This window comes from Aspergillus ambiguus (genome assembly GCF_047715705.1).
Source record: "Aspergillus ambiguus strain CBS 117.58 unplaced genomic scaffold BDV59scaffold_11, whole genome shotgun sequence".
NCBI lineage: Eukaryota > Fungi > Ascomycota > Eurotiomycetes > Eurotiales > Aspergillaceae > Aspergillus > Aspergillus ambiguus.
In genome coordinates this window covers 560,196-572,926 of record NW_027395524.1, presented here as the reverse complement: position 1 = coordinate 572,926, position 12,731 = coordinate 560,196, and the positions used below count along the sequence as shown (strand labels likewise).

The window sequence follows — 12,731 nt, the reverse complement described above, 5'->3', positions numbered from 1 at the left end:
TGGCTACTTAGTGGCGAAGTACATCGAATTCCTTGTATATGTTTGCTATCGTCAATCCTTTATTCCTTTAGGCAAAACATGTACATCTTGCACGTCTATTCCATCCTCTTTATGTACGTATATATCTCTATGGCCAAGGTAGGGGTATAGACCCCTCGGCTGTTGGAACATGAAGGCAATTACCGCGAAGCCATCAATAGTCTGCATGGTCCGCTTCATCAAGCCAGTCATATAGAGCTTATCTAGAATGACTTCATGATAGCAGATGTACAAAATCCCCTGTTGGAAGCTGAGGCGGCTCTTCTATGTCTTTGGACACGTTCTTTGCATCAAAAACAGCATTTCGAAATCGATGAGGACATCTCCGAAAGTGATCAAACAGCTGTTCTCTTTATAATGAACGGCTCCAGTTATAATTCGGAAGGGTGGGAGAAGAACCAATCCTTTTAACCAAGGAGGCGAGTCGTGAAGTACCAAGTAGTTAGTTAAATAGACGCTCTGTAGTAAGCAATACCCCTATTGCTGTGGGGTGACGGCGGCCGGCGGCTCCACTTAACCGCGAGGGACGACGGATTTAGTGACGAATAAACCCAACGCTCCTTTCCAAACGTTCCCTCTCCCCAAACGTTCCATCTTCTCTTAGCTGTCCTGTCTGACGCCCACCGTCCATGGCTAGGATGTTTGCTTGCTGAATCTCCCCATCGACAGTATCTTCTTGATCTGTCTCTCCACCGTACACCCATCCCCGTGTCAATTTCGTCTCTGGAAACCGCTGACCGTCTCCTACCGCCCTAGTCCCATAGTCATGTCCGATTCTTCGACCATCCTGGGCCCCGGCTCAGATGGTCTCAGTCAAAGAGACCTGAAACGACCCGAACCGCTGCGGATGTCCAGTGGCCCCAAACTGGGCTCTCCGTTCCCTTCTCCAACGGGTCCGAACCACTCCATCCCCGAAGAGCATGAATTCCCCCCGGAGACAACGACAGACGACCGAGACCGATCCAGGCAGACCCAATTGAACCGAGCGAAGGAGACAAACACTACGGATGAAAACCAAAGGTTGTCGCGCGCCGACCGAACCAACGAGTCCGGACCGGTCTGGGACGGCAGCGCGCGAGCGAAAGCTGTCTCTTTAAGCCCCCGACGTCTGAACGAGTCGATGGAAACCCAGAAAAAGCCCCCCAGTCAGCAATCGCAGTCGTCTCATCCTGCGTCCCCCCGACAACCCAGCGTCCAGTTCACCCGCGAGGCCTCCGAAAACGAAGGTCCCGCCGACGTGGCTCGCTCCCAACCCTCCTCCATCCTGGGTGATGATGGCGATCCGAATTTGAAAGGGAAACAGTCCATCTTCACCAAGCTAAAGGCCTTCGCCGCCTCGCCCCCTTTTACCACGCATTCCCGCTCCGCGAGCGCCGCCACCACCGACCCGAGACAGTTCTCCCATGACATATCCACCCCTGGCTCGGAACGGGGCGAGTTTCGCTTCCCGAACACTCTGGAAGAGGAGGGGAGTGACATTGACGCCGATGCGGAGGAGAGCGCTGGCGAACAGAACGTGCGCCAGCGGAAGAAGAGAAAGCAACGCCGGAAGCATGAAGTGGATTCTGCGCCTCCAACCGAACCAAACACCCCAAGAGTCGCTAGTCGACCCTCGTTCCATCTTACCGGCTCCTTTGCCCCGTTCGAGAACTACCGCTCCAACTTCCTGTCGCGACGGTCCACGGCGGACTACCCGCAGCATCGTGAGGGTGTGTCAGAGGACGAGGGCCGTGATCGTCTCAATCGGGACAGTGCCTGGAGACGGAGGAGTGCATGGCTGGCGAACAGTCGTGGACTGACATACACGGGGCGGGGGCAAGGGGACCAGCCTCCCCAGGAAGATCGTCGGCCGAGTAATCTTCGGCGATTGACCGGTCTCGCTGGCCCCTCAGAGACCGGAGAAGGCCTGGCGGCGCCCTGGAGGCGCCACCGGACGGACCGTGGCTCCAGCCTTAGTGCCCAGCGATGGAGGCAGATCAAAGCGGGATTGAAGCTGATCGGCCAGCGCCGCAAGACGGACAACACGGTGGACCATGCCAAATCGGCAGAGTTGCTAGCTGAACTCACCTCAGGGGTGCCGGCCGCCTTGATTTTGGCTAGCATGTTCCAACGCGATGAGCATGGCAGCAAGCGCATCCCCATCCTTCTGGAACAGGTGAAGGTCCGGGTTACGGACAGCAAGATCGATTCTCATTCCGGAGATCGCCATCTGGTCTTCCGGATAGAACTCGAATACGGCAGTGGGATGACCCGGATGAAGTGGATCATCCACCGCACATTGAAGGACTTTGCGAATCTGCATCTGAAATACAAACTGCATTTTGGGACGCAGAAGTATATCCAACTGCGCAACACCGAAAGCGGCCAAAATCTCCCGCGCTTCCCTCGGAGCGCCTTTCCTTACCTCCGCGGGGTTCGCGGTCTGGACAGCGACATGGAGGATGAAGAAGACGAGGGCGGTTATGAGACCGCCGCCGAGGCCACCAGTGGCAACGAGAGAGCCGGCAGGCGACCCCAGCACGCGCGACGCCGTTCCTCTCTCGCCATATCCCGTCGGCAGTCTACGGTTACGAACCCGGACGGCGAGCCTTCAGGTGCGGCCGAAGGGGGTACCGCGGCGAAAAGAGAGAGCTACCCGGAGAGACAGAGAAAGAAGCTCGAGTCCTACTTGCAGAAACTGATTCGGTTCCTGATCTTTAAACCTGACAGCAATCGGCTATGCAAGTTTCTGGAGTTGTCGGCCCTTGGCGTACGCCTTGCTGCAGAAGGCAGCTATCATGGAAAGGAAGGGTACTTAATGATCCAGTCATCCAAGGGACTCGACTTCCGGAGAGCGTTGACCCCCGCTATGGTGAAGAAGCGGCACTCCCCCAAGTGGTTCCTCGTCCGACATAGCTATGTGGTTTGCGTGGATTCTCCCGAAGAGATGAACATCTACGATGTCTTCTTAGTTGATCCGTTCTTCAAACTCCAGACCCAAAAGATCAGTTTGCGCAACCAAAAAGCCAAAGAGCTCGCCAAATCCGCAAAAGAGTCGGCGAGACATCCGCAGCACCATACGTTGAAGCTCGAGAACTCCGAGCGGAAGTTGAGGCTGTTGGCCCGAAACGAGCGCCAACTTCACCAGTTCGAAGACTCTATTCGATTCATGGTCAACAACACTCCGTGGGCAAAACCAAATCGATTTGACAGCTTTGCGCCGGTGCGTCAGAAATGCTTCGCGCAATGGCTGGTCGACGCGCGGGACCACATGTGGGTTGTGTCGCGTGCCATCAACCAGGCCAAAGATGTCATCTACATCCACGATTGGTGGCTCAGTCCGGAGCTTTACATGCGCAGACCCGCCGCCATCAGTCAGAAATGGCGCCTGGATCGTCTTCTCCAGCAAAAGGCCCGTGAAGGCGTGAAGATCTTCGTCATCATGTACCGCAACATCAACTCGGCTATCCCGATTGACTCCGAATACTCCAAATTCTCCCTTCTCGACCTCCACCCCAACATCTTCGTGCAAAGATCCCCGAACCAGTTCAGACAAAACACCTTTTTCTGGGCGCACCACGAGAAGCTGTGCCTCATCGACCACACCCTAGCTTTCGTGGGAGGAATCGACCTGTGTTTCGGGCGATGGGATACGCCACAGCACCTTCTCACCGACGACAAGCCTACCGGTTTCGAGACGCCCGATGGACCCAAAGATGCTGATCACTGTCAGTTGTGGCCCGGAAAAGACTACTCCAATCCCCGTATCCAGGACTTTTATGATCTCGACAAGCCGTATGAGGAAATGTATGATCGGAACCTCATCCCTCGGATGCCTTGGCATGATATCTCCATGCATGTCGTCGGTCAACCCGCGCGCGATCTCACGCGCCACTTTGTACAACGGTGGAACTACATCCTGCGCCAGCGTAAACCGACCCGGCCGACGCCATTCTTGTTGCCTCCTCCGGATTTCGAACCTGCCGATCTGGAAGCTCTCGGCCTGGACGGTACCTGTGAAGTGCAGATTCTGCGCTCGAGCAGCTCCTGGTCCACCGGTACCCCGGACATCACGGAGCATAGCATCATGAACGCCTACGTTAAACTGATCGAAGAATCGGAGCATTTCGTTTATATCGAAAACCAATTCTTCGTCAGTACCTGTGAGATCGACGGCCGAAAGATCGAGAACCGGATCGGGGATGCTTTGGTTGAGCGGATCACCCGCGCCGCGAAGAACAAGGAGGCCTGGCGTGCTGTGATTATTATCCCGCTCATGCCAGGATTCCAAAACACGGTCGATAGTGAAGGCGGCACGAGTGTCCGTCTCATCATGATGTGTCAGTATCGGAGTATCTGCCGAGGCGAAACGTCGATCTTCGGGCGACTCCGTGCCTTGGGCATTGAACCCGAGGATTATATCCAATTTTTCAGTCTAAGGGCGTGGGGCAAGATTGGGCCCCAGAAGCAGCTGGTTACGGAGCAGCTCTACATCCATGCCAAATGCATGGTCGTTGATGATCGGGCGGCGATCATCGGATCGGCAAACATCAATGAGCGGTCGATGCTGGGCTCTCGAGACTCGGAGGTAGCTTCAGTAGTCCGCGATACAGACATGATCTGGTCCACCATGAATGGCCGCCCTTACCTGGTTGGCCGATACCCACATACTCTTCGCATGCGTCTGATGAGAGAGCACCTCGGAATCGACGTGGACGAGTTGTTGGAGCATTCCATGGCCACGGAAGAGGAGCTGCGACGCATCCAAATGGAAGAAGAGGGCTCCGCGTCCCCGCCGCGCGGAGATTCGCAGTCTCTCATGCTGGAGAAACAGGATGAACGGGACATGATCGAACGCCGACACCGCATCCAGGACGAGTTTCTCTCACGGTCTGAAGACATCCATAGCTTCAACCATGACGTCGACTGGGAGCAGGGCAATAACCCGAACCTGAAGTCCAACCGGAAGCTCACTGCCGACTCCCGCGTCACATCCAACCCCGGCCACAAGAAGGATGTGGATGGCTTTGGCCCTGACAACCTGCACAGCGCCACAGAGGCCGGACTGGGCGAGGCGCGCGATTCCCAGATCGTCGACTCCAAGACCGAGGTTTTGGTGTCCCCAATCGCGTGCGAGGGTAAGGGCACGGTCCAAAAGCCCAAGCAAGTTACGCAACGGAGTAATCGCCGTTCCCACGTCGAGAACAAAGAAGCCAGCCAGGCCTCCACACTTCCTGTCCAAGATGGCGTGGAGTCGGTGCCCATCGTGGAGGGGCTACCGGGGGTTCGCCATCCGGCGTTATCGTCAGGCAACGAGACCGAGAGCAGCGGTAGTGGCATACCGACGGCCAAGGAGAAGCTCGACACCACCAAGTATCCCCATCCCATCACCCCCGACCTGAAGCACATCTTCATCGACAAGGACTGCATGAGGGACCCAGTCATCGACCTGTTCTACCTCGACACATGGTGCGCGGTGGCCGATAAGAACACGAAGATCTTCCGGAGCGTGTTCCGCTGCATGCCCGACAGCGAAGTCAAGTCCTGGAAAGAGTACAAGGAGTATAGCGCCTACGCGGAACGGTTCGCCGAGATGCAGAGCCAGCATAGCGCCAAGGCCTTCCAACCGTCGAACCAACGACAGACGGGGCCACCGGGGACGGGGGCAACGGCTGCTCTGGGGTTGGGCATGAACGTGAAATCACACCTGACGCCCACCGGTCCTGCGGATGTGCATTCGCCAACGGAGAAATCGGAGCATCGCGGCGCCGACGGCAACCACCACAACAACCGGTCGCAGTCGGAGCTCGCGAAGCAGGAGACTATGTCCTCGATCGACGAGAAGGCAGCATTGCGCCCGACCGATGGAGCAAATGGACGACCCGAAGAGGGTGGCTCCTCTGGCGAGGATCTAGAGAAGCGGCGCTCCGACCCTGCGTTTGTCGATTACTCCGAAGCCCTGAACCGGAATGCCACGACGCAGTCGCGCCGTCGGAGACGCAGAGCCACGACACTCGGTTCTCGACGCGAGTTCCACGCCGCAGACGAGGTCATGGATCGGCAGCGCGCCGAGGATCTTCTGAACCAAGTCCAGGGACATCTTATCCTCTGGCCCTACGACTGGTATGTGCCCACTGTCCCGCCAGATAGGACCCATACTAACGAACGGCAGGCTCGAGAAGGAAGAACAAGGCGGGAACTGGCTCTACACGCTGGACCAGATCTCTCCCCTGGAAATCTAGTAAGTTTCTCAGATCGAGCGGCAAGCGTGTGGGCGCGTATACTAACCTCCGACAGTAATTAAACGACACAACTACCGAACCCGCACGCTAGCTCTGCGAGCTGTCGTGTCCATATCCCCACCGAAGGTCATTTGCCACACCTTACTGTCTGTAGTTTCCTGTCGATTGGCGCCACTGTATATTAGAGCTGTTTACTGTCTCATAGCAAGCGGGCGTTCTGCGATCTACATTTTGGCCATCGACATTGTCGATACCACGTCCCCTTTCCGTTCTTTCTACACAGCATTGGATATCAATTGTCTATAGAGCTGGGATTAGGTGTATGGAGCTTATATTCGATAATATAGTACATTCATTAACTGATCCATGCATCCCACACCGCGTATTAGCCCGTAGCTACAGCAGGAGAGGCGATTCGCGCACGGATGCGCGTGAAGTCATCAAAATTCGCCCGGAAAGCACGTGCCAGCACGCTCCTCTCGAGGGACGACTCAGAGGCGTCCCCGCAGCCACGAACCGCCGCATCCAGACGCTCATGCGTCCGCGCAAACACCTCCTGGATCTCGCGCGTGCGGGTGCACCCACGGCCGAGGTCGTTCATGTAATTGGCCGGATCCTGCAGACACAGCCGCGCAGCGGCGGGGACGTTCCTGCGCAGCGCGGCGGTTCGTTTCAGGGCGAGGAGGGAGCGCTGGCCGCGCAGGTACGCCGGGAGGTCTGCGGGGTCGGCGTAGTGGGCTGCAGCGCGTTTGACGGAGTCGACGGTGAAGAAGCACGGAGGGTCAGCGGCGACGCCGGTGACTGCGAGGTCGACGTCGGTGCCGTAGAGACGGAGGAGGCCGAGGAGCTGCGGGGCGAGGACGGGGTTGGGGGTGCGGAACTGGCCGTGGGTTGTCTTCAGGAAGGTGGTTAGGAGCATGAGGAGGGCGTCGGAACTGAGCCCGCCGGTGGGGGTTCCGTAGAGACCGTGGGTTTCGAGGATCAGGCGGGCGGCCAGGTAGAGCGGGCGGAGGGAGGGGTACTCGGCGTGGTAGTCTTGGATGTATTCGAGGGAGGCGGGGAGGTCTTCGCCGCAGGAGAGTCGGACAGGGAGGCCGGTTGGGCGGTGGATCATGGTGATGGCGGAGTAGCGCTGGCGCTGGCGCGGGGAGGGAGCTGGCTCCTGGAAGGAGGGGCATTTGCGGAGCGTGGCTCTGGCTCGGTGTAGGATGTCGCGGTAGAGACTGAGAATCTGCGGCCGGGAGGAACTCGGTTTGCGGGGTTGATCCCAGGACCGCGCGGTGTCGGATACCGGCAGCATGAGGTTTAGATCTGAGTGGCTCATGGCGAAACCGGTTCGTCTGGAGCCGATCACGACGGGAGGCTGAGGCACGACGGGCTCTAGGAGGGATGTTATTTCAGCGGTTACTTGGCTGATGGTGTCTTCCTCGAGGCGCGTCGGAGTGAGGTAGCTCTCCAGGGCTTGGATCTCGTCGTCTAGCTGGGACAGACTGTCCGATACCGTGGGCTTATCATGTAGCCACGGGGATTGCGTGGGACGACCGTGGTGAGGGTCGGCGCTCCATATTATCTGTGGGGGGTAGATAGCCGCGGGATGAGGAGCGTCTTGGGATGGACGGCGTTTCGTCTTGCGACGTTTCAGCTGTTGGGTCTTCCGACCTGGAGGCGCATCGGCCGTGGGGGTTGTGTTGGAGACATGGTTCTCGGAAGGGTTGTCTGCGGGAAGAGTACCCTTGCTCACGACCCTTCGGATAATACTCGCTCGATTGGAGACACGGTGGGCTTCGAGGGTCTTCTCCAAGCTGTTCTTGAAAATGGCTGGTTCTCGGGCACGTAGAGCGGTTCCATGGAGAGATCGAATGGACGGAAGGATGCAGAGGGGAGATATGTTGGGACGGGGAACGACGCGCATGGCGGCGCGCTCAATACGAGCTCGAGGGCATAGCGGAGAGAGAGCGACAATGCAGGGCATGTACGGCGTACACGATGAGGTTGACGGGAGATTGAAGATCTTGGATATGGATGGTGAAGTGGATAGGGTCACGTGTATTGGATTAGATGAGTCAGCCTATATTCACGTGCTTCTAACTATAGTAACTACGGCGTACGGCGTAAGGATCTCGTGCATGCAGTAGAATCGGACGAAAACCATCCAACAACTCATCCTCTCCTGCCGCACGTTCCTCCGGATCATCTTCTTGCAGGTTCTCCCAGACGGGCTAACCGTCTGCCACCATGGATGCACTGGTTCCTCCCGCTCCGATCATGACGTACATTGGAGGTGGGGACAAACCAGGAAGAGAGACGAAAATCCGTAGGGGGAGGAAAAGCTAAATCAAGACACGGGAGACGAGGAAATAGCAGGAATGGGTGGATGGAGGATGTCAGAGGATGTCAGACCCGGGAGGCTGCCCCTCGTGCTAGTAGCATTAGTAGTGTACAGACCCGATGATTGCTAGGATTGATTAATTAATTTGGATGACGATGATCCCTGGAGTCGAATTGCATAGAACCAGATCAATCAGAGAAGAAAGAAGCCAAGCTCCGTGATCAGCTTGGATGCTTGTTCATTCTTTTGCCTTCCTCCATCTTCCGGCCGGTCATCGTCCGTTGCCCCGTGGGCGGATCGTTCAACCGGGGATATATTAGGCGGACCGACGGGTCAGTTGAGCGGTCTCCGAGTCTTTCTGGGTGAGATTCAAGTCTCCCAGAAGTATTGATGCTAGAAGCGTTGAAAGAGAGAGAATAGTCTGTCAGCAACCGCGAGAAGCGTGAAGATTGATCGTCGAGATAAGCACAAAAGGCCGTCTTCACCGCCTGCCCCTCCTTCTTCCCCTCCATCTCTCTCTCCCTCTCTCTCTATCTCTCTCTCTTTCTCTCTCTCTCTCTCTCTCTTCTTCCTCTCTCTTCTGCTTCTCTCTCCCTCGTTTTCGTCCTCCCCAACATATCATCACTCCCATCACTCCCATAATCTTCTATATCCTCACCCCTCTCCAATTCCTTCCTCCATACTCATCCCTCTCGGTGCATCCATCTACTCTCAGCCCCCCGAGTGATGATGATTCATTGAGCATGTGAAGGAGACCAAAGACACCAACGGAATCCCAATTCACCTTTTCATTTTAGACTACTCTACGAAATATGTCTTTCTCGGACTGATCGGCGTCAATTTGTTCCCCTCGAGATCGATTTCGTTGATCGACTACCCGTTGATCTCACTCCCGTTGCGTCGTCGTCATCATCCGTCCTCTCCGTTTCCGTCATGTCCTCACCCCCAACAGTTGTGCCCGGCTTGCAGCCTGGCACCGTGAATATTGAGCCCGCTCCTACCTCCAATACATCTTCTGGTTTTCCCTTTCCTCCAATTCCGGAGCATGATCCGCCACCTCTCTTCCCTACTGCGGACCAAGAGTCCCCAGCCTCAGAGGCCGTTACCCCGGCCAACCCAGCCCAGGCCGCAAAGAACGTGAAATCAGGCAAGGAACTTTTGCGCCGCTTAAGCTTACATGGGACTCCTGCATTGTTGGAGGTGGACCCGCGGGAGCAACATCCAGGCCTACATCTCACAGGTCGAATCATCAGTGCGGCGTTCTGTATCCCGTACAAGGTCTATTACCGCTCCGGCGGGGACTGGGTCAGTACACCATTGCTGTTGCAAACAATTCCCCAGCACTCCAAATCGTGAGCTAACGAATGAACAGGAGCTGAAACCCCGGCCTGGCACCTCTGCCCTCTTCGATTCTTTCGCCTATCTTGGTTCGGACGATACTCGATGGTCCCATACCCTCGTGGGCTGGACGGGTGAGGTTGAGCCGGTCGAAGAAGACGTGGTCCCCTTGCAACACATCCCAGTCAACACCAGTGCAAAGCTTCCCTCTGCCGTCAATGGGACGGGCTTAGCGCTCAACAAGGCTGCTGCCCCCGTCCCCGTCGATGCTCATCAACGCCCACCGAGTCACCCACTCCTAGACGGTTTCAGTGTCAGTAAAAAGGATCGGGAGCGGCTCGACCAGCAGCTTAGCTCGGGTCGCTACGGGAAGATCTCCCCCGTGTGGCTGTCGGCAGAGTCCGAAGTCCCCGATGACTCCATCTTCCTGGAGGACCAAGGACGATGGCGGCGCTATGCTGAAAGGGAGCTGTACCCCCTGCTTCACTACAAACAACACGGTCCCACCGATGGCCGCTCCGAAAGCAAGTGGTGGACGGATTACGTGCGACTGAACCGGCTCTTTGCCGATCGCATTGCACAGGAATACCAAGAAGGGGACATTGTCTGGATCCACGATTACCATTTGTTTCTCCTGCCCAGTATGTTACGCCAACGGATCCCGAATGTCTACATGGGCTTCTTCTTGCATGCTCCCTTCCCCAGCAGTGAGTTCATGCGCTGTCTCGCCAAGCGGAAGGAGGTTCTTACCGGGGTTTTGGGTGCCAACATGATTGGATTCCAAACCTTCTCCTACTCGCGGCACTTTTCCTCGTGCTGTACCCGTGTCCTGGGCTTTGAGTCGAACTCCGCCGGCGTGGATGCATATGGGGCCCATGTGGCCGTCGATGTCTTCCCCATTGGGATCGATGTCAAGGCTCTCCAGCGCACGGCTTTTGGGTCGCCGGACATTGAGAATGCGGTGGAGGGCATTCGCAAGCTATACGCGGGGAAGAAGATAATTGTTGGACGGGACAGGCTAGATAGTGTCCGCGGCGTCGCTCAGAAACTACAGGCCTTCGAAGTCTTCCTCGAGCGGTACCCCGAATGGCGTGACAAGGTGGTCCTGATTCAAGTGACAAGCCCCACGAGTGTTGACGAGGAGAAAGAGGAGAACAAGATCGCGGCCCAGATCTCGAACCTCGTATCCACCATCCACGGCCGCTTCGGCTCCCTGAGCTTCTCCCCTGTTAAATACTACCCGCAGTACCTCTCGCAGCATGAGTACTTCGCCCTCCTTCGGGCGGCGGATGTTGGTCTAATCACTACTGTCCGGGATGGCATGAACACAACCGGATTGGAATACATCATCTGCCAGCAAAACAACTATGGCCCCTTAATCCTCTCCGAGTTTTCGGGGACGGCAGGCACACTTTCCAGTGCCATCCATATTAATCCCTGGGACACTGCCGGTGTGGCGGAAGCTATCAACCAGGCGTTGACAATGCCAGAAGATCTCCGAAAGACCCAACACCAGAAGCTCTACAGGCATGTCATCACGAACACTGTCTCATCTTGGTCCAAGCAGTTCCTCACTCGCCTGTTGACCAACCTCTCCTCGTTTGACCAGTCCGTCGCCACCCCGGCACTTGACCGGGCAAAACTCTTGAAACAGTACCGGAAGGCCCGGCGGCGGCTGTTCATGTTCGACTACGACGGGACCCTGACCCCCATCGTCAAAGACCCGCAGGCTGCGATCCCGTCGGACCGCGTCCTGCGAACGATCAAGAGCTTGGCTGCGGATCCGCGGAATGACGTCTGGATCATCAGCGGACGAGACCAAGCTTTCCTCGACGAATGGATGGGACATATCCCGGAATTGGGGCTGAGTGCGGAGCATGGCTGTTTCATCCGGAAGCCCCACTCTGATGACTGGGAGAATCTGGCTGAGCGGTCGGACATGGGGTGGCAGAAGGAGGTGATGGAAACCTTCCAGCATTATACGGAGCGTACGCAAGGCTCTTTCGTCGAACGGAAGCGTGTTGCCCTGACCTGGCACTATCGACGGGCTGATCCCGAATACGGAGCCTTCCAGGCCCGGGAATGCCGCAGGCAGCTGGAAGAAACGGTGGGCCGGAAATGGGACGTTGAAGTCATGGCAGGAAAAGCCAACCTGGAAGTTCGACCAACCTTTGTCAACAAAGGGTTTATCGCCACACGGCTCGTCAATGAATATGGTCATGGCCCTGGGAAGGCTCCAGAATTCATTTTCTGCTCGGGCGATGACTTTACAGACGAAGGTAGGTTGTTCTGTTCTTGTGAAGTTCCTTCCCTACTAACATCAAGCCTAGATATGTTCCGAGCTCTGCGCAAGTTCGATCTCCCGCAAGACCATGTGTATTCGGTGACTGTCGGGGCTAGCTCGAAACAGACGGCCGCCAGTTGGCATCTTCTGGAGCCCGGGGATGTCATTGAAACCATCTCCATGCTGAACAGCAGCTCCTCGCCAGACTACTGGAATCAATGACGGCGAGAGTCGGCCCATCGAGGATAGCTATCTTTCGTGGATATATATTCCATATCATCTTGGGGCGTAGAAGCGGTATGAATTAGAAGGCGTCATGACGTGTGGATTAGAATGGGGGGATTATCGTTGATTAGCGAGGTTGCAGCATAGTTTAATGCCTTAATTTTTGCCACAGGTTGTCGCTCGTTTGTTATGTGTTTGCTGGCTCTTGATCCAGAGCTGATTTGTTATCTTCCTGCTCTTCCTTTCTCGTTTGCATGCTATGCCATAGATGGGTTGCGAGAGCATCTGGGTTTGT

General features: G+C 56.4%; 3 protein-coding genes across 3 annotated transcripts; 2 read left to right on the top strand and 1 right to left on the bottom strand.

Moving 5' to 3' along the window:
• Positions 1 to 605: 605 nt before the first annotated feature.
• On the top strand, positions 606 to 6,484 carry pld3 (phospholipase D). The gene is made up of 2 exons (XM_073688608.1): positions 606 to 733; positions 796 to 6,484. Exon 2 carries the CDS (start codon positions 806 to 808, stop codon positions 6,320 to 6,322), a length of 5,517 nt encoding a protein of 1,838 aa, XP_073549101.1. The 5' UTR covers positions 606 to 733; positions 796 to 805; the 3' UTR covers positions 6,323 to 6,484.
• Positions 6,485 to 6,613: 129 nt separating this feature from the next.
• BDV59DRAFT_176250 (uncharacterized protein) lies at positions 6,614 to 8,257 on the bottom strand. The gene has a single exon (XM_073689408.1). The coding sequence runs from the start codon at positions 8,230 to 8,232 to the stop codon at positions 6,646 to 6,648; it is 1,587 nt and encodes a 528-aa protein (XP_073549100.1). The 5' UTR covers positions 8,233 to 8,257; the 3' UTR covers positions 6,614 to 6,645.
• A 1,055-nt stretch (positions 8,258 to 9,312) lies between these two features.
• Positions 9,313 to 12,528, top strand: orlA (putative alpha,alpha-trehalose-phosphate synthase subunit Tps2). The gene is made up of 3 exons (XM_073688583.1): positions 9,313 to 9,894; positions 9,962 to 12,206; positions 12,258 to 12,528. The coding sequence occupies exons 1-3, from the start codon at positions 9,523 to 9,525 to the stop codon at positions 12,431 to 12,433; spliced, it is 2,793 nt and encodes a 930-aa protein (XP_073549099.1). The 5' UTR covers positions 9,313 to 9,522; the 3' UTR covers positions 12,434 to 12,528.
• The last annotated feature ends 203 nt before the right edge of the window (positions 12,529 to 12,731 follow it).